Here is a 21,036-nt window from a genome sequence, read left to right as displayed (position 1 = left end):
AAGTGTGAAGTGACATGAGCATGCAGCGGTTAAATCTAACCGCACGTTTACGTATAGGCTACCTACATACATTTCAATGCATTTCACAACCAAGCCACATATTAAGTTGTGTAATTCTTTAAAAAGCGCTCAGATTGACCCGAGATCAAGAATGAATAATGCATTCGCCAGAAAAGGCTTCGTTTTGCACTCCTTACACGCTCCCCTGATATATGCATGACTATCAGAAGAAAGAGAATCCGCGCTAATTTCCCTTCCACTTTGCATATGCAGTGATCATGCCCTTATGGCACCGACATCCCGAAGGAAAAGCTTTTTTCATCTCCAGCGAAGTGCATCTCGCGCTTAAACTGATTGGATTCTTGATGAGGCGGTCGGGGTGGCTCGCGCACTTCAGGCGAGGACGCGTCGAGCTCGCGGGAGCCAATTCGGTGCCGCTGAAGTGATTAAACGCGCTCTCGAGGTCCCCGGTAACTATCTCCGCGTACGGATGCGTGCGTGCACCGTAATCAGCGCACGCGGACAGGGAAAGCATAATAGCGCTGCTCTGCTCCTGGAGACCCCGTTGTCTGTAAAGTGCTCATATTCCCACTAACCAGCATATCAGTGTTCTAGCATTGTCACAAGAGTGAGAATGAATAATGCAGTGCAGTCCTAAATCATTTGCATGCAAACTAGGCAGGGAATGTGCACGGTTTCCACACATTTCCACATCGCAAGACAGAAAAGGTGGCTGGACACTTTTAGGTCGGCTATTAGCAGATGCGATGTTGTTTTGATTTCGCACACACACTGACCCCTTTCTGACAGGTCAAGAGGTGACGGTCCACAAACCCGTAGAGTATATATTTCCGCGATGCGAGTTTACTGTCAATTCAAGAGTTTACAGAGCCAATTTACATGTATATATTTCCAGTGACACAGAAGGAAAAACATTCGGTCTCCCCCGCTGCTATCGCAATCCTCTCCATCATGGTAGCGGTAAACAGAGAAACACACAGTAATCCACTTGATAAATGTCAAGTGAAATGAAGCTATCAGCTGAAAGCAATTTTCGGGGCAACGTGCAGAGCCAGAGACTCGGGATTTTCACCCCTCCATCGATCATGAGCCGCTCTCTCAGGCCAAGGTATACAATGCCCCCAAATTGCTGACATATGGACCGGGGGAAACCTGGCCATTTCCTCTGTCTGCGAACTAGCTCCTCTAAACTTTTGTTTATTTAGCGACCCCATGTTTTCATCCATTAGAGACAATGCTTTTCGGTTACCGGCACTGACGTGCAAGGAATAGTGTTGGATATTGTGAGGAATAACTGATGACGGAATGTTCTATTATTAAAATGATGCAGGAGGCCAGGACGTGATAATGCAACCACAAAGCATGTTGGACCCCATGGTTGGACCATAAGTTCAAGTTACTTTTCTTACACAACTGATTAGAAAAAGCCGCATTTCCTGTTTACAAGTCACGTTATTGCCATTTTTGGCTTTTGTCCAGCTACTGTAATTAGTAAATAATTGTTTAAAAAAAAATTATTTTCCATTTTTATGGTTCAAGTTAATTTTAAAATCGGCATGAAATGGAAGTTGCTACAGTCTTTTATTCCCTATTGTGAGTGAAATGGCTTCTGGAACAAGAACAAATGTAGGGCGGAATTTGATTTTGTCTATGGGGAACTGATTGGATGGTTGTGGTTTGCTATTGGTGGATCTCATGTGAGTGACAGGTTGCCCCTCCCTCACGCCAGTAATCGCATCATCAGAGATGTTACTTTGATTCAAGATTATGAGGGGCACATGAATTCAAGAAAAATTATTCAGTCATTTATAATAAACACTGCATTATTCTGTAAAAAATAAAGAATTGTCCATTATTTATTTCATGGTGACTTTAAACTGTAACAATTCAGAAAGAACATGCTGAAGATATAAAAAGTCTGAAAAAAGAATAAAGTTTCTTTATTGGCATCTATGATTCCATGAAGAATCTTTCATCGCATAAAAGGTCCTTTTATAGTGGAAAAAACGTTTTTTTTTAGATTATTAAAATGTTCTACACACTTAGAAAAAAAGGTTCTTAATGTTCACCGATGAGTGGAAAGCTGAGGGAAGCCGAAACACCTTGGAATATTTGTCAACCAAATCAATAATTCAGCACTGAGAATTAAAAATTGTTGTGGTAAAATAAGGTATATTTAAAATTGCCATTCTAAAATAATCTTAGGCATTACGTTTCAACATTAATAAACAAAAACAGCAGATGTGGAAATATGATTCAAAAGACAACACACACAAAAACAACAGAGTGGGCTACAGCACCAGAATAATAACCAATGCATTTTATTCAGTTTACATAGCTAGATCTGATTATATAGATGAAAATAATGACTATTTTTAGCTTGGTGGCTGCAATAGTCAATGCGAAACAAATGTTGGCAGCGTGTTGCCGTGTGCACTCGTCCTCCACCCTGTGTGACTTTCACCGTCCTGTGAAGAACACAGAGTTTACATTCAGTGCGGTGCTTTTTACATAAACAGCCCGTTTGTGGCATCGCTTTGATTAGGAGGAGTACCCCAAATCACATTAAAACTTCATTTGTCCTCCGTTTGTTTGTTTGGAGATGTGAACACAAGGAGCACCATAAGCCACTGGCGTGCCACGCCAACATTTGTTTATGCATGAGAAAAACACCCAAACACCGTCCAAAACACCACCTTCAGTGCTTCCATCACCACCATCATTAACTGGTTTTCTGTTTGGGGGATTTTTGTTCCAGTTAAGAACAGCTGACTGCCTTTGTCTTGATGTTAGCGAGACTTGGAAGGCCTTGTTGTCATCCAAGCAACTCCTTGGTTTTAGTGGCCAGTTGTTTGTCGATGTCTGCCGCGTAACTGTCTGCCATTTGTTGAACCTGGTGATATGGGACAGAACAAATGCATATTGTGATTAGTAATACATACTTTATAATAGTCACACATTCACGTAACTGCAAAAAATACCTTGTGGGTAGTGATTTATTTGTTATACAACAACAATAATTATTAATAATATTTATCATTTTTATCATCAATAACTATTATCAATATTAAAACTACTACTACTGCTGATAATAAAATGTTATTATTTATTACTACTACTACTACTATTACTACTACTACAACTAATAATAATAATAACAATACTTTCTAGTGCTGTCAAATCGATCACGATTAAATCGCATCTAATATAAAAGTTTGTAAATATATATAGTGTGTGTATGTATGTATGTATATATATATATACACACACACATACACACACTATATATATTTACAAACTTTTATGTTAGATGCGATTAATCAATTTGACAGCACTATTAACTAATAAAGACTATTATTAATAATATTGTCATTTATTATTAATATTGCTACTTCTACTAATAATAATACATATTAATCTATTATAAATGAAAAAATATTATATTTATTTAATTTATTATTATTATTGCAACCACTATTGCTGTTACTAATACTACTACTACTAATTTATAACTAATATTTAATGAATAAACACTGGTGTCTTTATTGAATGTCTGTCATTTTGTTGTTGTACAACAGCACTTTCAAATTAATATTTATAAATAATAATAAAAAAATATTATTTTGATTTATTACTACTACTGCTACTACTACTAATATATTTATTTATTTATTAAACACTGGTGTCTTTATTGAATTTCTGTCATTTTGTTGTTCTACAACATTACTTTCAAATTCATATTTATTTATTAATAATAAAAAATATTATTATTTATTATTATTATTAATACTTCTACTACTACAACTAATAATAAATACAATTTATAATTATATTTATTTATTTAACAGTGGTATCTATGTTGAATTTCTGTAATTTTGTTGTTATTCTACAACAGTTTCAAAATACTCCATCACTACTCCAACTGAAAAATAAATAAAATAATAATAATTCTATTGATCCTCATTTGTATGAACCTGTTTTTCGATCAAGTGAATGGTATCATCAGAGACGCCCTCTTTGGACTTCTTCAGTTGACTGATGGTGTTGGACCGTACTCTCCTCAGCAAGTCCTTGGCCTTGTTACTGAACTGCTTCGCCAGTTTCACCAGATTCTCCCGGTGTTCTCGCGTCACCCTGCCAGACAAATATACGGTTAAACCAACCCAGTACATGACTCATTTTAGATCATAATCATTTCCTGAAGAAAAGTCTTGCAGACTTATATTTTTAGGCGAGAGAAAATCTGATTGTCCAGACTATGTTATTTTGCTAATATGACGCTTATGACAGACAGTTGTGCTTATGATACATTTTTAAGACAGAAACAGCTATAATCTGAAACTAAAAAGTTTCACAATCAACAAACTGTTGTTCTTGCCCAAATTTAGATGTAGGTGTAGAAGTTTCCCCATCTTATAATTGGCATTTTGCTGCCAGCCATTTGCAAACAGTCCAAGAGTACTGTCTGTTTACTGCAAACAATGTTCATAATTACTGATTCCGAGCCAATCAAGCCTCCCGCTCTCTTTAGAAATGCAAATGCATGCGACGAGGCTGCGCTGATTACGGGCGAGACGTTCGGCCCCTTCATGCGCGCTGCCAGACAAGCACCTGCTGCTGTAGCTGTAGCGCGGCCTCGTAATCAAAGAGTTTTGTGGGTTTGTAGAATGAAGGCCGTGCGGCGAGACTATTTGGCTTGGCAGGGAAGAGGAGCGGTGGTCAGAGATTGAAGACCACTGAGTTTTCTTCTTTGTAACAAATATAATAGAGAGTGTATGAAGCACAGAAGGGGAAAACATGAACAAAAGCAATACAAAGTTATCTTAAACCCTAACAGAACAGACAACAGATACATTTTGAATACATATTTCAGATTTAAAAGAACAGGATATGGTTGAAATGAAAGAAAGAAGAAAAGCATGCAGCCCTTGCTAGAGTGTTCTGGGTGGTGACTTACTAAGGAGTTCCTATGCAGTTGATAAGGTATTCTGGGTGGTTGTTAGGGTGTTGCTATGCTAGGTGATTGTTGCTAGTGATTGTTTACTGCCCTAAGTGAAAAAAAGGCCAAGCAGGTTCTCAGCTGGTCTAGTTAGGGATGCACCGATATGAACATTTTGGCCAATACCAATAATTATTTATATTTGAAAGCCGATAACCGATATATTGGCCGATAAATCTAAATCCAAATTTTTATATGGTTTTTGAGAGCCTAATTACAAAAACAAAAGTCTCACTATTAAAAAACAATGTCCCAAGCACACAATTATATTATAATTTTATGTAGCCTATATGACAGACTTGCGCTGCACAAGTTGCACTTATAGGTATTTTCCTTTTTTGAAGGGATTCCAATCATATTTGGATCAATTCAAACCATCATGTTGAACAGTGTGCATCTGAAGAGTCTCCGCTGAAGGAAATAATCCATTATTTATCGGCCGAAAACAATAACATTAAAAATGAACATATATCGGCTGATACCGATATGGTGGCCGATATATCGTGCATCTCTAGGTGATCTCCCAGTCTAGTCAACTGAAAAGTGAGCAAAACCCCTCTAAAATCGTCATATGCAATAGTAATTGTGAAGCTTGCCTTAAGTTAAAAAGACAAAAGACGTTAGCATTGGGAAAATAGCATTGCACAGACAAACTGAAGAGAAAGCAAACATAGCTTGTAGAAAGTGATGTTAAAAGGAAAGGTGAGAGTGGTCATGAGGATTCAGGCCCTGGGCGGTAAAACACTCACTTGGGAACAGGCACCCTGATGATGGTGCCCTCCACGTCTGGGTTGAGTCCCATGCTGCTTTCTTGCAAGGCCCGAGTGACGGCTGCCGTGGCCTGAGGACACGTCGCACAAACACACACACAAACACACACATCAGAGCTAATGACAGCCAGCTGGGCTAGCGGTACCTGCTGCAAACCTTCATGCACCCTTTGCATCTCTCCAGCCCTCATATCTCACTAGACCAGCCCCTTCCAGATCAGTGGAGTACCCCGACCCCAGGCCCTTTGATCCAGAAGGAGCTGGGCAGCATCTCCCCATGATGGAGCTCCAGAGAGAGGGGTAGAGGGAGGAGTGTGTGGTGTAGGAAGCGCCGCGGGGCGCTGTCAGCGCCAGATCCCGTGGGATGGAGCTGAGAGGTTGCAGTGCAGGGCATTGACCCACATGACCCTGTTTCTGCATGTTCACCTCATAACCTATTACAACTCCTGTGGCCAGACTAGCCTGAGATTACACTCTGAACTTGTGTGCAGGCAGTCTAGTATACATAATGGGGGCCGCCCTGTTTCACGGATAAGGATTTAGACTGTTTGGAATACTAGTGTACTGCATCCTGCACAGTATATGACTGAAATATAAAAATAAATAAAATATTTCATTGGCCATAGTCTGCAAACTTTCTGTGCGTCTTTATGCAGTTTCATCAGATATCATCTTGTTAGGCTACGTTCACATTGAGTCCAAATCCAATTATTTGTGTATCTGATTGGAATCTGATCTGAATTATTGACTGTCCACCTTGTGTTTTGCAACTGTTCAGATCCGATGTGTGTGTCCCATGGCGCTCTTTCGTTTTCCGGAATATTTTGGTATACGGCAAAAACAACAACCGCAACAAGGAGGGGTTTGCAATACAGATGTTGTCTTGTTTACAATATGTAGCCGCACGCTGGACTACTGCGTCTTCTGAGGCAACGGCAGAAACACACGAGGCTGGTACGAGTGGCTTTATTCTGTGCTGTCAACTCCGCCGGTCTCAAAACATGTCTCCGTTATATTGTCATTTTCTTCTCGTCCGTCACTTTGCAACGACACAACCTTGTTTCTGCAGTGATGTTTCCTATAACAACGTCTGACGTTTACGTTTTACGTGGCGTGAGAAAGTTACATAGGCCTAAACCACACAAAATCTGATCAGAGCGGTCACACTGAAACGGATTTCCAGAAATGTGATTTGAATAGGATTTGAATAGAAACCACATATGAATGTAGCTCGAAACAGGTTTGATTTTTTTTTACCATTCACACTTGATACATCTGATCAGTTTTCAATCGGATATGCACAAAAGCTGTTTTTGGACTGACAGTAGCCGCGTTTCCATTACAGAGATGCGATATTTTCTAAATGTCGATAAAAAACGATTGCGAAATGACGGTGTTTCCATTAACCAATGTTAATGGCTGAAACTTAATTTTTTCCTCTCAAAATAAGTAATTCCAAAAATGATGGCAAAGGATGTTGGTAGGTTCACGTATATCCCAGCCACCACACTAGCCATTATTTTTAATCGAAGGAGATGTTAGGCACCATGTATTAAGTGTTTCTGGGTGTTTCTCCCTCCTATCTGCTTCGAGGTCTTGATTGTGGTATTACTTTTTGCAGAACACAGTATTCCCGTAATTATTTTGTCTTTTATGAGTTTAATGAAGAACTGTCTCGTCTTCTGTCCAAACATATCGCGCCATCTACGTCAGGTTGACCTGTAAATGTGCAAAAACTGTTTCCATTGCAGAATTGCATAAAAAACAACCTCCTGCGAGGGTAAAAACGTTGAAACTGTTTCCACTTTTCAATTTTAAGTTGTGCAATTTGAACAGTAATGGAAATGCGGTTAGTGTGAACTAGCCTTTAAGTACACGCATCAGTCCGAGCAAGTGACGTCTGATTAACAAAGAAATTATTCTTATGAACTGATTCTTTTTATTGAGCCATTCATAAAGATTCACAAAACCTTTAATTTCGTGCAATTTATTTTCTGACTGGTTGTTCGTGACAATGTGTAAATAAGATATTCATTTATACAACAAAATTCTGTTGTGAATATGTAAGGGGAATACTAAAAAACAATCAAATATTTCACAAGAATATTATTAATTATTGTTTAACATTCATAACAGATCCAAGTGTAAAGTGGAATCATCTGTAAAGGAATCTTTACAATCTTTAATGTTGGAACTGTTGCATAACATTTTACCTTTTTTCACATACACACACACACACGCACCACACACACTTTTTAAAGAAAGCTGTACACTCCTCTTATGTTAAAGGCATTTCTTTGTGAGGTCTGACTCAGTGACTCACAGCTATTGTGTGCGTGTGATTCCTCTGAACATCATCCATCATTAATTCCTGGTAGTTCAGAATTTTACGGTAAAACCAGTATTGTTCTGGTTAGGAAGTTAAAAAAAGCCCAGTTACCCTCTGCACTTGTGATTAAAAAAAAAAACAAGAGGGTTCAAAGTCAGCTTGAGAAACCGTGGGCTAAAAAAAACGCTGCTTTCTTAATGATTCTGGATCCCACACAGGCACACGGAGATCGAAAGCTAATGACTGCTGTCTACACCACAACACACAACAGCCACTGGGGTTTCTCAACCAGCCTGGACCTTCTCTGGCCTTCTCTAATGAACGAATGGAAAACAACGGCGTCTTCTCAAAGATTGTGTAATGGATTAGAACAATCATGAGGCTGTTTGCTTTCGGGCCGGGCCAGTCACCTCTGTGTTGTTTTTTGCAGGCCTGTTAGGTAATGGCCAGTTTTTCCTGACACCCTAAACAGCCGCATCTGGCATTATGGTAATCTGAGCATGCAAACCGACCCCTTAATACTGCGCAGGGTCTTTTTAGTATTATGTTAATATAGAGGTGATGAAGAGGCAAATCCATTTGCAAAAGGTTTATTATTATATCAATAACATAATGTGTGATCCCACACAAGGGAAGTTAAATTTGGTCATATTTCTGGATTTATTACATTACATGGACAATTGCGGCATTCAGCATTTAAATGTTTTTGTATAATGACTACTTACAGTAACTGTATATTTCACTCGTTTCATGACAACAAATGCAATGCAATGTAATGCAATTAATTAACATTGCAATATTCATGGGGTGTTATTGAAAGGCTAATATGTTGTAATGGACTGTTAACAGAAGATTTAAGTGAGATAATCATAAAATCTATTTATAACCTTCAGGGTGCAACACCCCACTGCTTTGGTTTTGATCATCCTATCTAGGTGTACTTTGTAATAATGGCTGGCTGCCTGTACATTATCCCTTACATGTTTTGGCTTGGAGTCTCCCAGGATGGATGACGAAGGTAGATTGGTGGGTTTTAGAGACACCAGGAAACCAGAGCCTTTGGTATTGAGTGGACATAGGCCAAGAGGAGAAAGCATTAATCTCATTAGGGTTATCTGAACATCACGCAGAAAAAACTCAAATATATCAGCGGAGAGTGTGGTGACGGGAGAAGGAGGAGAGGAAAAACAGAAAGACAGGGTCTCGATGTGTGGAGAGGCAAAAAGACACAGAAAAGAGAGAGAGATATCACACATTAGCTCAGGTCTAAGTTCCAGAGGGCACTTTGCGGTCATTTCCTGGCCTGACAGCTAACCACAGACTCTTGGCCTACGTTTCAATCGTTCTCCAAGAACAAAGGGCTTCCCCCAACAATCAATCAATTTCTCTGAAACCAGGCTGGAAAGAGTCCATCACACTCAGGTTTCAGTAGGAGAAAGAGTGTGTTTTCGGTGTGTGTGCTTGACTTTGCATGCAGCAGTGTGAACTGAGAAGTTCTGCTAGGAAGTTTTCTGTAGTTTGGTTACATACCTCTGGGAAGCCAGTCATGTTGACCACAAGTAGCTGAGGAGACTTCATGGATATCTGGCCCAGCTGGTTCAGGGGAAATTTGCCATCCTTTGTGGTGACTATGATGTGGTCCAGCGCACCTGAACACATAACAACACAATTCCTCTGTTAACCAGTGGTTTTCTCCACAATTATTCAGCGAGCTACTCATCATAGAGTTAAAACATCATAAAGAATCACAACACATAATTCTAACTAGTTATTTTTCTGTCCTCAATGAAAGCAAAACGCATCCAAATCAATGACAACCAATCAGAGATGATGTGATGTTTGATATACAGTTACTTGCCATGAGATACTGGAGCAATGAAATTTCATTGTGAGTGGAGTGATCTAGTGAGTCACGAAAGCAAGTAACCAACAAGACGTCTTGCAACACCAAGTTCATGGGTTCAACTCCCAGGAAATGTGTTTCTGAACTGAAGAACTGTTTTTGTCCATACAATTAAAGTAATTGAGGCCCAAACCAACACTGAATCCCATTGTAGATAAAAAAGCTGAAAATGTGTCTTCTTCAACATAATATATTATTTGTCTGTTCCACAGAAGAAAGAATGTGATGCAGATTTGAGGTAGAACTTTCTATCCCTTCAAGAAAAACAATGGAATAATTCTGTCTGTCAACTAGACATTTGCCTGCTTTCTGTATCCTTTCCCAACCCGTCTCAAAAAATGAAAGGTTGCAAAAGAAGAGGCACCTTCGGATGACTGTTGTGACGACACGTCTCGCTCTCCTTGAGGGATGAAAGCACCCACTCCTTTCACTCCAGACAGAAAACCAGAGCATTTCACCAGCATGTCTCATTCCCTCATCTGTCTAACCTCACACAGCTATGTTTCTGTCTCCCGCCCTTTGTCCCCGGTCTTACCTTACTTTATCCCACACTTACGAGAGCCTGGAGAACAGCTGAGACGCACTGCACTGTACTTTGATCTTTCATGAGAGAACCTGCATGTGCCTTTCAGCCCAGAGAAAACACTTCAGAACTTCAAATTCTCCATATATGTCCCATTTTGTCAGCTTGTTGAACAGTAACATCTAAGAAGATCATACTTTGCGAACCTTGAAAACCAGCTTCAGTCCAATTTCAGATGGGTTCAATAGTGCATATGTGACTTTGACCAAACTTCGACCATTATCTTGTCATGAGCGAAGGTATGGAGAGATTTGGCCCTGGAACCCACCTCAGATTGTGTGTGTGCTACCTGGAAGCGTTCACATCTGCTAACGCTTCCATGGAACATTTTGCTGTTTCCTCCACTAAAAAACCTTGAAGATTAACAGGGAAGTTATTAGCCAAATGGGCTCTTCCTGGTCATGGTACCAATTGTTGCCCTCACAGTTTCAAGAGCCTAAAGGTTAGACAATATTCAGAAGCAAACTGGCTTGATGTTAGATTTATTTGCTTGCTGAAGAACCATCATACGATGGCTGTTTGAGCCTTCTGCTGGAACCACCAAACTTCTGTCCTTGAGATGAGGTGTTTGGAAAATACAAAGGCTTTTGTGAAGCAATGTCCTCTGACAGTAGATTTATCTGGAACAAGAGAATGTACATTTGCGGAGATCCAAGCACAAGCGGTCTATCCTACAGATGACAGACCGATAGGTCGTAATCCTCGTATATTGTGCCCAGACGCCAGGTCACCACATTAATCCTGCACTCCGCAACCTCCTTCCCTCGGCCAAGGTGATTCTCCTGTCCTTCATAATAAACTCGCCGCTTAATTCAATCCAGATGATTTGATCATTTGCTTAAAAGAACGTTGTGCCATCTCACTGACTTTCCATATTTGTTCCATGGAACCAAGTCCATGCTGGATCAAGGAGAAAGGAGGAAAGGACTGGCAAAGGTCAGGAGGTGAAAGTGAAGAGCATGGACTCCTCAACCACAATTCCCAAATGCCCAACTGTTGGGTCTTTAGGGATTGGGCTGGAGTGAACGGGGTCGACCTGGATGTACTTCAGGAAGTAGGATTGCAAACAGGGTGACCCCACCTTGTGGAACAATGGTCAATGCCAGAACATGTGCAAAGGTGGATCGCTGTGCATTGATCCTCATGGGAGGACGAGGTAACACAATACTCTTTTAGCCTTGTGTAACCTCTGTGACACTGATAATGTTGATCAGGGTTCTTAAACTCAAGTCCTGAAGGGCCAGTGTCCTGTTGAGTTTAGCTCTAACCCTAACCAAAACACACCCGGAAAAAGCTAATAAAGGTGTTCAAATCGAAAAATACAAACAGGTAGTTTTAGATACATTAGTCTGCAGGACACTGGCCCTCCAGGACTGGAGTTGAAGAGCCCTGATGTAGATGACGTGGATTAAAGTCAATGACACCAAACACCATAGGATCTTGTGTCTTGTAACTGATCGGGATGCACAAGTTTTATCCGAAAGTAGTGCATGTACGAAAATGTGATCGTCTGGAGGAAGATTTTTCAGTGAATAAAGCTTCTTATGGCTTCAGAAGTCATATTATTTCTGTGGATTAGTTCAAACTGTCCAATTCAAAACTCAGATTGAATTGTTTGTTTGCTTTGTTATTAAAAATAAAAAGTCCATGGAAGTCTCGATGTGGTATTTCATATATATAATTCCTGTGTTTAGTGAAAAACTGCTTTCAAAGTAATTTTGATTAAAAATAAAAGCTATATCAGAGCAAATACATAAATATAAAAATATAGTAGATATCATCAAAAGACAAAAAATCTCTTATATTTCAGATAAGATTTTTTTCATCCATTAATTGTTTGGCCACACTTTAATTTAGGGTCCAATTCTCACTATTAACTATAACTTCTGCCTCAATAAACTCCTAAGGTAGTTGTTAAGTTTAGGTACTGGGTAGGATTAAGGGATGTACAATATGGTAATGCAAAATAAGGCATTAATATGTGCTTTATAAGTACTAATAAACAGCCAATATCCTAGTAATATGCATGCTAATAAGCAAGTTATAGTTAAAAGTGAGAACTGAACCCTGAACTTTAGTGTTACCAATTGTTTCTTTCCTGTCTTAACTGAATTTGAATTACGGTGACAGAATTGCAATTTGAATTTAAGGAGGTGGAGTGAAATCCCCCCAAAAATATGGTATAACTGCACTATAAAAATAAATGTATTATTTTAAGCATAAATTACCCATAAACATGTCAACATGCATTCTCATACATCAAATTAATAAATGATATAATGAATTGAATCAAACGTTTGAAATTAAATTAAATGAAATATGACATGCTGTGGTGTTGTAGACTAATTTAAAATCTGTTTTCATGCTTTGAGAGTATTGAACTTGTTGAGAAGCAGATGTATTCTACATATCAGTGAATAAATTAGTCAAAATTAATTACGTAACTGTATAGAATTATCAGTTGAAGTCTAATTCAAATTCGGTGAAGTCTTGCCAATACCAGTTCAGCGCTCTCCAAAATATAACTGAACACTTAAATAAGATCTACTATGATATAATGAAATATGCATAATTTTAATGTTGCTTAGAAATGTTAATGTTGCTTTCAGAATTTCTGAATGGCTTACAATGATCAAAGATGCAGCCAGGTGGTGTAGTAATAACCTCCACCAGCAGGGGCAAACGAGTCAAGCATCACAGCATCGGGTTAAAGCGACAGAGTTGCCTTGTTGTGTGTCAGTGGTCCTGACCTGGTGATGTGCGAATGCTGAGGTTGCGGCTGAAATCCTCTTTCAGGGTAGTCAGGACAGCAGCCATGTCTTCATTCACCTCCTCCAGGCTAATAATATCATCCACCAATGCTGCCTTGATGTTCACTTTAGCCGTCTGCCCTTTTGCCTTTGCTAACATATAAAAAAAGCAACAAAGAAGAAAGAAACATTAACGTCTTCATCGCTGGTGCCTTCAAAAGAAAAGCTGGAGATAGAAATGAAAGATTGTGACCAGCATGCTGGCTGATTGTTTCAGCAATTACAAATGAAAGCAGGATTTGGAGGTCAGAGAGGGAGAAGAGGGGATTTCTCCTCCCTCTATATGGGCTCAAAGCCCACTTGAGTGAAGCTAAACAAGCATTGCTTTGGAAAACAAATACAACATCCACTCGTACCCCTATGCTGGACGCTCTTTGTTGTGGGGGATGAGTAGCCACACTCACCTTTACTCTTTTTTGTGGCATAATGACGGGCATAATTCGGCAGGACCACGGGACGGGGCAGAAAGGGGACTCTTGAGCAAGTCACCAGCGGGGTCCTCACAACAGAAGGCACAAATCTGCACAACACTGGCCGCAGGAGGTTCAGATGACTCAATGCCATGTCTGTGGAAACTATACCAAAACATGGAAAGAAAATTATTTAATGCAAGGACATTTAGAGCAACTTTACATCAAATACAGATTTTGAGATCTGGACATTGAAACTTTGGACATTGGCCACTGGCTAAGATTCAAATTGCCACCAGGGGGCGTCTTCTCAAATCTAAAAAGACCAGTACAGAGACATTTACACTTACTGTACATTTATTCATTTAGCAGAGGCTTTATCTGACTTTAAATGACTTAGGCTTTAAACAACTTACAAAAGTGGAATACAACAAGCCAATGAGGCAATAACACAAGAAGTGCTAGCAATAGAAAGCTTCAAACATCATCTACAATACAAGCTAGAACAGGGAGAGATTTAAAGGGTTAGTTCACCCAAAAATGAAAATTCTGTCATCATTTACTCACCCTCAAGTTGTTACAAACCAGCATGAGTTTCTTTCTTCGGAAGATAGACACAAAAGAAGATATTCTGAAGAATGTCGGTAACCAAACAGTTGATGGACCCCATTGGATTTTTTTCCATACTGTGGAAGTCATTGGGATCCATCAACTGTTTGGTTACTGACATTCTTCAGAATATCTTCTTTTGTGTTCAGCCGAAGAAAGAAATTCACACAGGTTTGAAACAATATGAGGGTGAGGAAATGATGACAGAATTTTCATTTTTGGGTGAACTATCCCTTTAAGAAATTGTGAAAGCAGAGACAGAGACTGGAAAGCAAACCAATTTCATCAAACAGACACTAACAAACTAAAAAGCATTGAAATAGTTCCTAAAATAGTGTCATCGTCATTTTAGTACAAATACATCTAAAGCAAGTGGGTAAATGACATATCAAGAGAGTCCAAAAAAGAAACAGTCTTTTAAACCTCCAAGTTAAAATGCAAAGTTGAAATTAACTCATTGTATTCATGTTGCATTTTATATATAAAACTTTTATTTTATTATTAATATTAGTATTCTTATTGCCATAAAAAGGTCAAATTATCTGATATTTTAAGAGACTGTATTGACCTTGACAGACAGTTATAAGGGTCTGCAGGAGCGGTCTATGATATCATTTCCTGTTTTATGTTTGTTTTTCTGTACGTTTCTGAATGTTGGTCAAATCACATGACTATGATTTGGCGAAAAAAGTTTTTCCAATGTTTATACAATTTTAACCACTTCACTGCTTATTATAATAATAATAAAAAAAAATATGCCAAATTACTCAGTTTTTTCCCCAAGAATTTCATCCTTCGAAAAATTTAAACTTTAAGTAAAAAAAATAAAAAAATAATATAGAGTATGACATTAAAGACATTGTCGACACCTATAAATACTTAGGAATTTGGTTAGATTCTTCACTCTCCTTCCACACCCACATTAACAAACTTCAATCTAAAATAAAATCCAGGATCGGTTTTCTTTTTCGTAATAGGGCCTCTTTCACCATCTCTGCCAAACATGCACTTGTGAATATGACCATCCTTCCCATCTTAGACTTTGGTGATGTGGTCTACAGATCTGCCTCTAACACTCTTCTTAAAAAGTTAGATGCATTATATCATAGTGCTATACGCTTCGCTACCAACGCCCCATTTAGCACTCATCATTGTAATCTTTACACACTCATTGGTTGGCCTTCTCTCCACATCCGACGACAAAGACACTGGTTTTACTTCATTTATAAAATTATACTAGGTAAAGGCCCTACCTACTTGAGAAATCTAATTTCAGTAGCTTCTCCCTCTCGTAACCTGCGATCAAGTAGGTTTATCTTACTAACTACTACTAATGTTCGTACTTCCTTTGGCCGTTTTTCTTTTCAGTTTTCTGCCGCTAACGACTGGAACGAACTGCAAAAATCTTTAAGGCTCGTATCAACTGTATCGTTATCCGTTTTCAAACAATTGATATCTAACCTACTGTCACACCATTGTGCATGTTAGCGCTACCATCTTCTCCCTTGTGCAAATTAGTGCAATTATTTTGTTGTCTGCTACTTTTGTATTATAATTTAATACTGCATATTGCACTTTATTTTATACATAGTTTTATACATCGCTTAACTTATTAAGTATGCTCTTATTATTTATTAACTAGGAATACGTCCTAGTTATTGAATTTTGATGTATTTTTGCACAATGCACTTTGACTGAACTGAATAACTGTCTGTAATTTATATTACACTGTCTTGTCTTTATGTGTAACTTTATGTTGTCTGCATCATGACGCTTTATCTTGGCCAGGTCGCCGTTTTTAATGAGAATGAGTCCTCTATGTGCCTACCTGGTTAAATAAAGGTTAAATAAAAATAAAATAAAGCAAGTGTTCACAAAAATATCTAAATTCATTTTTATCTAGAAATTAAAAACAAATTTAATCACACAATAAGGTTTATTCAAGTCACTGCATTTATGAATCGTATTTTTTATGTATTTTAAAATATATTTTGTATTTTTTGTTCCCAACAATATTTTAAATATAAAATATTATATACACATTTAAAATGTCAAAACGAATTAGTTGTGTTTTTTTACATTTTCAGAAGAAATGTCTGTGCAAACGTCATTTTTGCATGTTGTGAGGGCGTTCTGGGTGGTTTCTTAGTTGGCTTAAGTAAAAAATAAATAAAAAAAAATCCACCCCAAGTTTCTATGATTTTAGTCCCTTGATATCTCTCAGGACTTTCCTTCAATGTAAGTTTATACAATTTCCAACTTGTTTATAGTTCACCAGGTGAAAATTGTAAGTCTGATGGCTTAGTAAAGTAATGGCACAACTCCCCTCAAGCCGCACGATTTGCCGTATCATTCATGTCCGGAGCACAAACAGTGCTGAGTTTAATTCTCAGGGTTAGGGCAGTGGTCCTCAATCCTGGTCCTGGAGGTCCCCCAACACTGTCTCCTTAATCCAACACATCTGATACAACTCATCAGCTCATTAGTGGACACTCCGAGTCCTGCAATGTGTGTTGCTGGTGTTGATTTCCCACTGTTTAGTAGCATAAATCTTCAAATGGAGGTTGTTTATCAGCGTGGACTGTAACAACAGCGCAGGTGCTCTGGAAAAGAGCTATATACCTCACGGGTTGCTTGCGCCTCTGTCAGTGCTTCTTTGTTATGGCTAGCGTGAGGTATCCCACTAGTCAAAATAAAGCCTGGCTTGTGCTTCAAAAAAAGTTTGGCTGTGTGTTTTTACAGTTGCTGTGATAAAGATACCTCGATGGCACGGGTCTGATAGCAGCCACTACACGCACGAGCCGCGATTTTTATCAGCTCTTGATGATGCATGTTGCGGGTTCAATGGGAGTCGCAGCTGTTATGGTTAGATGCAGCTCAAAAAACAGAAAGCGTGACTCTTCTTGTCATCCTTAGGAGATGGGAGTTGTCCGACATGGGTGTTTTGGTCCAGGGGGTGTGGATGGAGAAGAGCCGATGGCGGGTTTAGAGGGGCCGTCAAGCAGAAAACTGTTGCGCAGGTGGTCTGTGGGTTACAGCGCGCTGCCGTTTGATTCACACCAGTAGGAATAACAGCGGTTGGCAAACCCTCATTGCGTGAGCTCACCTCATGAAAGAAATGTTTACAGTGTGAACTGTTAAAAATCCTTAGTGAGACAGTGTAGCATATTGGCTTGGTTGTGGTAATGTGAACCCACAGTTGGATTTCATGATGTTTTGGCCACTGCTTTTACACTAGCTAGCATAAAAGAGAGTGTGGCTTGCAATTGATAAAAGTAACTGTATTGCATGGATTTTTCATTTAAAGCCATTTTGTCCACTGAACACATTATTTAGCGGAATAATCATGATGCTCTTTTCCATACAAATTAAATTAATAGTAACCAAGGGTTGTTAAAGGGATCTTTTTATGCTTCTTTACATGTTCATCTTTCTTTAGTGTGTAATGTTGCTGTTTGAGAATGAAAAAGGTCTGCAAAGTTACAAAGCTCAAAGTCTATATCCGTACGCATTGTTTCTGAACTCCCTGAAACGCCCCGATTGTAGTCTTGAGTTTTCTTCCGGGAACAAACACGTCACAATATTCCTCATTTAAATAATTCCCGCCCAAGGCATGAATGAATGAATGAGGCATTTATATAGCACTTTCATATGTACTACTGTACACCCACAGCGCTTTACAATCATATCAGGGAATCTCTCCTCAGCCACCGCCATATGCAAAAAGGAGGCAAGGCTTGGTTGAGTTAAGCCTTGTGCACACCAGGATAATTATCGCGCGCTTACTGCCGACGTTTAACGCCTCGTGACTAAACAAAGGGCGCCAATGTGAGTATGCGCGGCAGGCGTAAAAGCGTAATTAAAAACAAAAACGCCTCGGGTTCGTTTTTTTGGTTTGACACCCCGTGTTAAAAACCGGTCGACCAATGAGATTGGCGCTTTTGTTCACATGCCTGGAGCTGCTGAAAAACGTCTCGAAAAAAAACTGGCAATAAGCGTGCACGATAATCGTCCCGGTGTGCACGAGGCTTTAGTAGTGTGTGAAACTTGTGGTTATGGTAAGGGGAGGGATATTTCCCAAACACACTGGAAGCGTCGATCAATCACAACACACTGGTCAAGCCGACCAATCAGAGCACATTGTGCTTTTCAGAAGGAGGGGCTTCATTGAGACAGGAACTAAACGGGCGCGTTTCCTGAAAGCATCGTTAGCAAACTATGGTCGCAAGTTCCGTCATTATCAGCATCGTTCAACGAGTCGTGATTCCCAAACCCATAGTTCCAACGAACATTCGCAAACAGCATCGCAAAGTTGTGTGGTCTGAATAACAGCCTGTGGTTAGAAACATAGTTTCTTGTTTTTATAACATGTGGACTTAATAAATCCTTATCTTGAGCAAAATAAACATTAACTACAATCTATATCTTTTATTTCTAAAAGTTTGTCATGAGATTTAAAGCACGGTTTTTGAAGAGTGCGCATGTGGTCTAGTACGTAAGATCGAGCCTATGATTGAATCTGAAAATAAGGCAAAAATACTGAGAAAAATTTGAAATAGTCCTCAGATGCCATGTCTGTAATTTATGGCAAAAAATCTAGCATTAATTCAATCTCAAATGGATTCATTAAAAGAAGTTATTACTCCATTATATGCATGACGTCAATGACCAACAACATGGTTGAATGAAAAATTTGTGAAAATATGGTTTGGGGAAACAGTAGTGACTAGCTAGTTGATGTCTTCAGCGATGCATCGTACTATGGTAGTTAAACAGCGAGTTACAGCGAGTCGTTGTATGGGAAACCCAGCCCAGAGCGTTACTGACAGACTGGGAAGAGAGGTGCTGCAACAATGTCAAGTATGTGAAAAATAATCCGTTTTTTGAACATTTAAGCGTGAAAACCTGTTCTAGTAAAAAGCCAAAAAACTAAATCAAGACTAAAAAAAGGCATACGTCCCCTTTAAAGGGGTAATTCACCAAAAAATGTATTCTGTCATTCTGTTTACTCACCTTTATGTCATTCCAATCCTGTATGAGGTACTTTCCTCTGCGGAAAACAAACAAAGATATGTTGAAGAATGTTGGGAACATTGGAGCATACTGACTTCCAAAACTCAAATCTTCTTTTATGTCTCACAGACGACATTTTTTTTTAAAGCAATGAGGTTGATGACAGAATTGTTTTTTTTTGAGCGAAGTATCCCTTTAACAACCTGAGGTCACCATTCACTTGTATCATATTGAGAGCAGCATGAACATTCTGCTAAACATCTCCTTGTGTGTTCAACGGACAAAATGAACGTGAATAATTGTGGGTGAATAAAGATGATATTCCTTTTTGATTGAGATATACCTTTAATTAAAAAGCCTTGAAGTACCGTTCCTGCAAAAATGACAAAAATATTACAAAAGGAGTTCTTTTAATTATGATATATAGCTTGATGATGCATTCATGTTCTAAAAATATCAATATAAATTATAATTGAAAATTAAAAACAAATTTATCATGTAAGGTTTATTCAAGTCATTGTATTTATGAATTGTATTTTAATGTAGACTATTTAACATTCTTAAAAAAAATACAAATATATTTTTTTTACATTTATAATACAGTAGTCAACATTTGAAGTGGATCAAAACCTTTCATCAAAGTTACATGAATTTTGAACAATACTCGAACAATAATCCAAAAAAAGTTTGATTAACTTTTTTGATCCACTTCAAATGTTGACTACTGTATAATAAGGGTGAATAAATCATGACATGATTTATGCCTTTTATTAATATATCCATACTCTAGAAAACTGGATGAAGAGTGTCAATTTAACAAATGTTATGATTTTAAAAACTTGCATTTATTTAAATGTTTCTAATGTATATCCAGTTCAATACGTTTATTTTCCTATATAAAATCTCTAGCTAATTAAATATGATTCTATTTTACATAGTGATGAGAAGTGAGCCATTTATAGTTAATGATCCATCATTTATGAGAGGAAAGTGCTTAAAAGGGAACATTTAAAGAACAGAAGACAGTGTTAGTAAAAGTGAAATAAATCTGGTAGGGCAACCTAAAACAACCCTTTTACCAATGATATATGAATCTCATATTCTGAAACTAAAAAACAACACATGCTTTACTTTGCCTTCCATTTATTTATGCCCTGTCTGTCATTAATAACAATGTTTCCAAGCATTACCCAAGGAATAATTTACAAGGAATTTTCCATTATTATTTATTTGTAACGCAAGTGTGCATGACCACAGACTGTAGTACATGACAAATGTACTCCAGCAAGTGAACACACAGCAGTGCCATGATGCTACTAGCTACATTATATGAGCAGTAACAGTTACACAAATCAAACCCACACATCGCTACAAACTCAAACCCGCACAGCGAGTACAAATACATTAAGCCATTTAGCGTGATAAACAATACAAGTGTAACGTTAATTCACACATACTTACATTCCTCACGTAGAGAAATGTGTCCTAGCAGGCATGGCTTGCAGTACACTCACTTTTTGACAACATGAGCAGCTCAAGGGCACATGTCATCGCATTTGAGTGTTTTGCGTCATCAGAACATGCTGGTA

At 38.4% G+C, this 21,036-nt stretch overlaps 2 protein-coding genes across 6 annotated transcripts in view; both read right to left on the bottom strand.

Moving 5' to 3' along the window:
* The window catches only part of anxa3b (annexin A3b), a 255,961-nt gene that overhangs the window by 20,668 nt on the left and 214,257 nt on the right, over positions 1-21,036 (bottom strand). The gene's annotated exons all lie outside the window — the stretch shown is intronic.
* mrrf (mitochondrial ribosome recycling factor) lies at positions 1,941-21,014 on the bottom strand. 4 transcript variants are annotated; one of them, XM_082158831.1, is made up of 8 exons: positions 20,909-21,014; positions 19,448-19,484; positions 13,820-13,990; positions 13,356-13,508; positions 9,650-9,768; positions 5,770-5,861; positions 3,996-4,155; positions 1,941-2,914 (listed from the first exon to the last, which is right to left on the bottom strand). In XM_082158831.1, exons 3-8 carry the CDS (start codon positions 13,977-13,979, stop codon positions 2,837-2,839), a joined length of 762 nt encoding a protein of 253 aa, XP_082014957.1. In that variant the 5' UTR covers positions 13,980-13,990; positions 19,448-19,484; positions 20,909-21,014; the 3' UTR covers positions 1,941-2,836. The 4 variants fall into 4 exon arrangements, with proteins under 4 accessions (XP_082014957.1, XP_082014958.1, XP_082014959.1 ...); XM_082158832.1 differs by having other exon boundaries at positions 20,905-20,923; XM_082158833.1 differs by lacking the exon at positions 19,448-19,484 and having other exon boundaries at positions 20,909-20,991.

The sequence above is a fragment of the Leuciscus leuciscus genome, assembly GCF_965113295.1.
Source record: "Leuciscus leuciscus genome assembly, chromosome: 24".
Lineage (NCBI taxonomy): Eukaryota > Metazoa > Chordata > Actinopteri > Cypriniformes > Leuciscidae > Leuciscus > Leuciscus leuciscus.
This window is presented reverse-complemented; position numbering and strand designations above follow the sequence as displayed.

Coding starts and splice junctions, on each gene's coding strand:
- mrrf (XM_082158831.1), bottom strand. CDS start 13,979: ATGGCATTGAGTCATCTGAACCTCCTGCGGCCAGTGTTGTGCAGATTT. Junction 9,769..13,355: donor CAGCATTCGCACATCACCAG/GTCAGGACCACT, acceptor TTATGTGTTCAG/GTGCGCTGGACCACATCATA. Junction 5,862..9,649: donor ACATGACTGGCTTCCCAGAG/GTATGTAACCAA, acceptor ACGTGTCCTCAG/GCCACGGCAGCCGTCACTCG.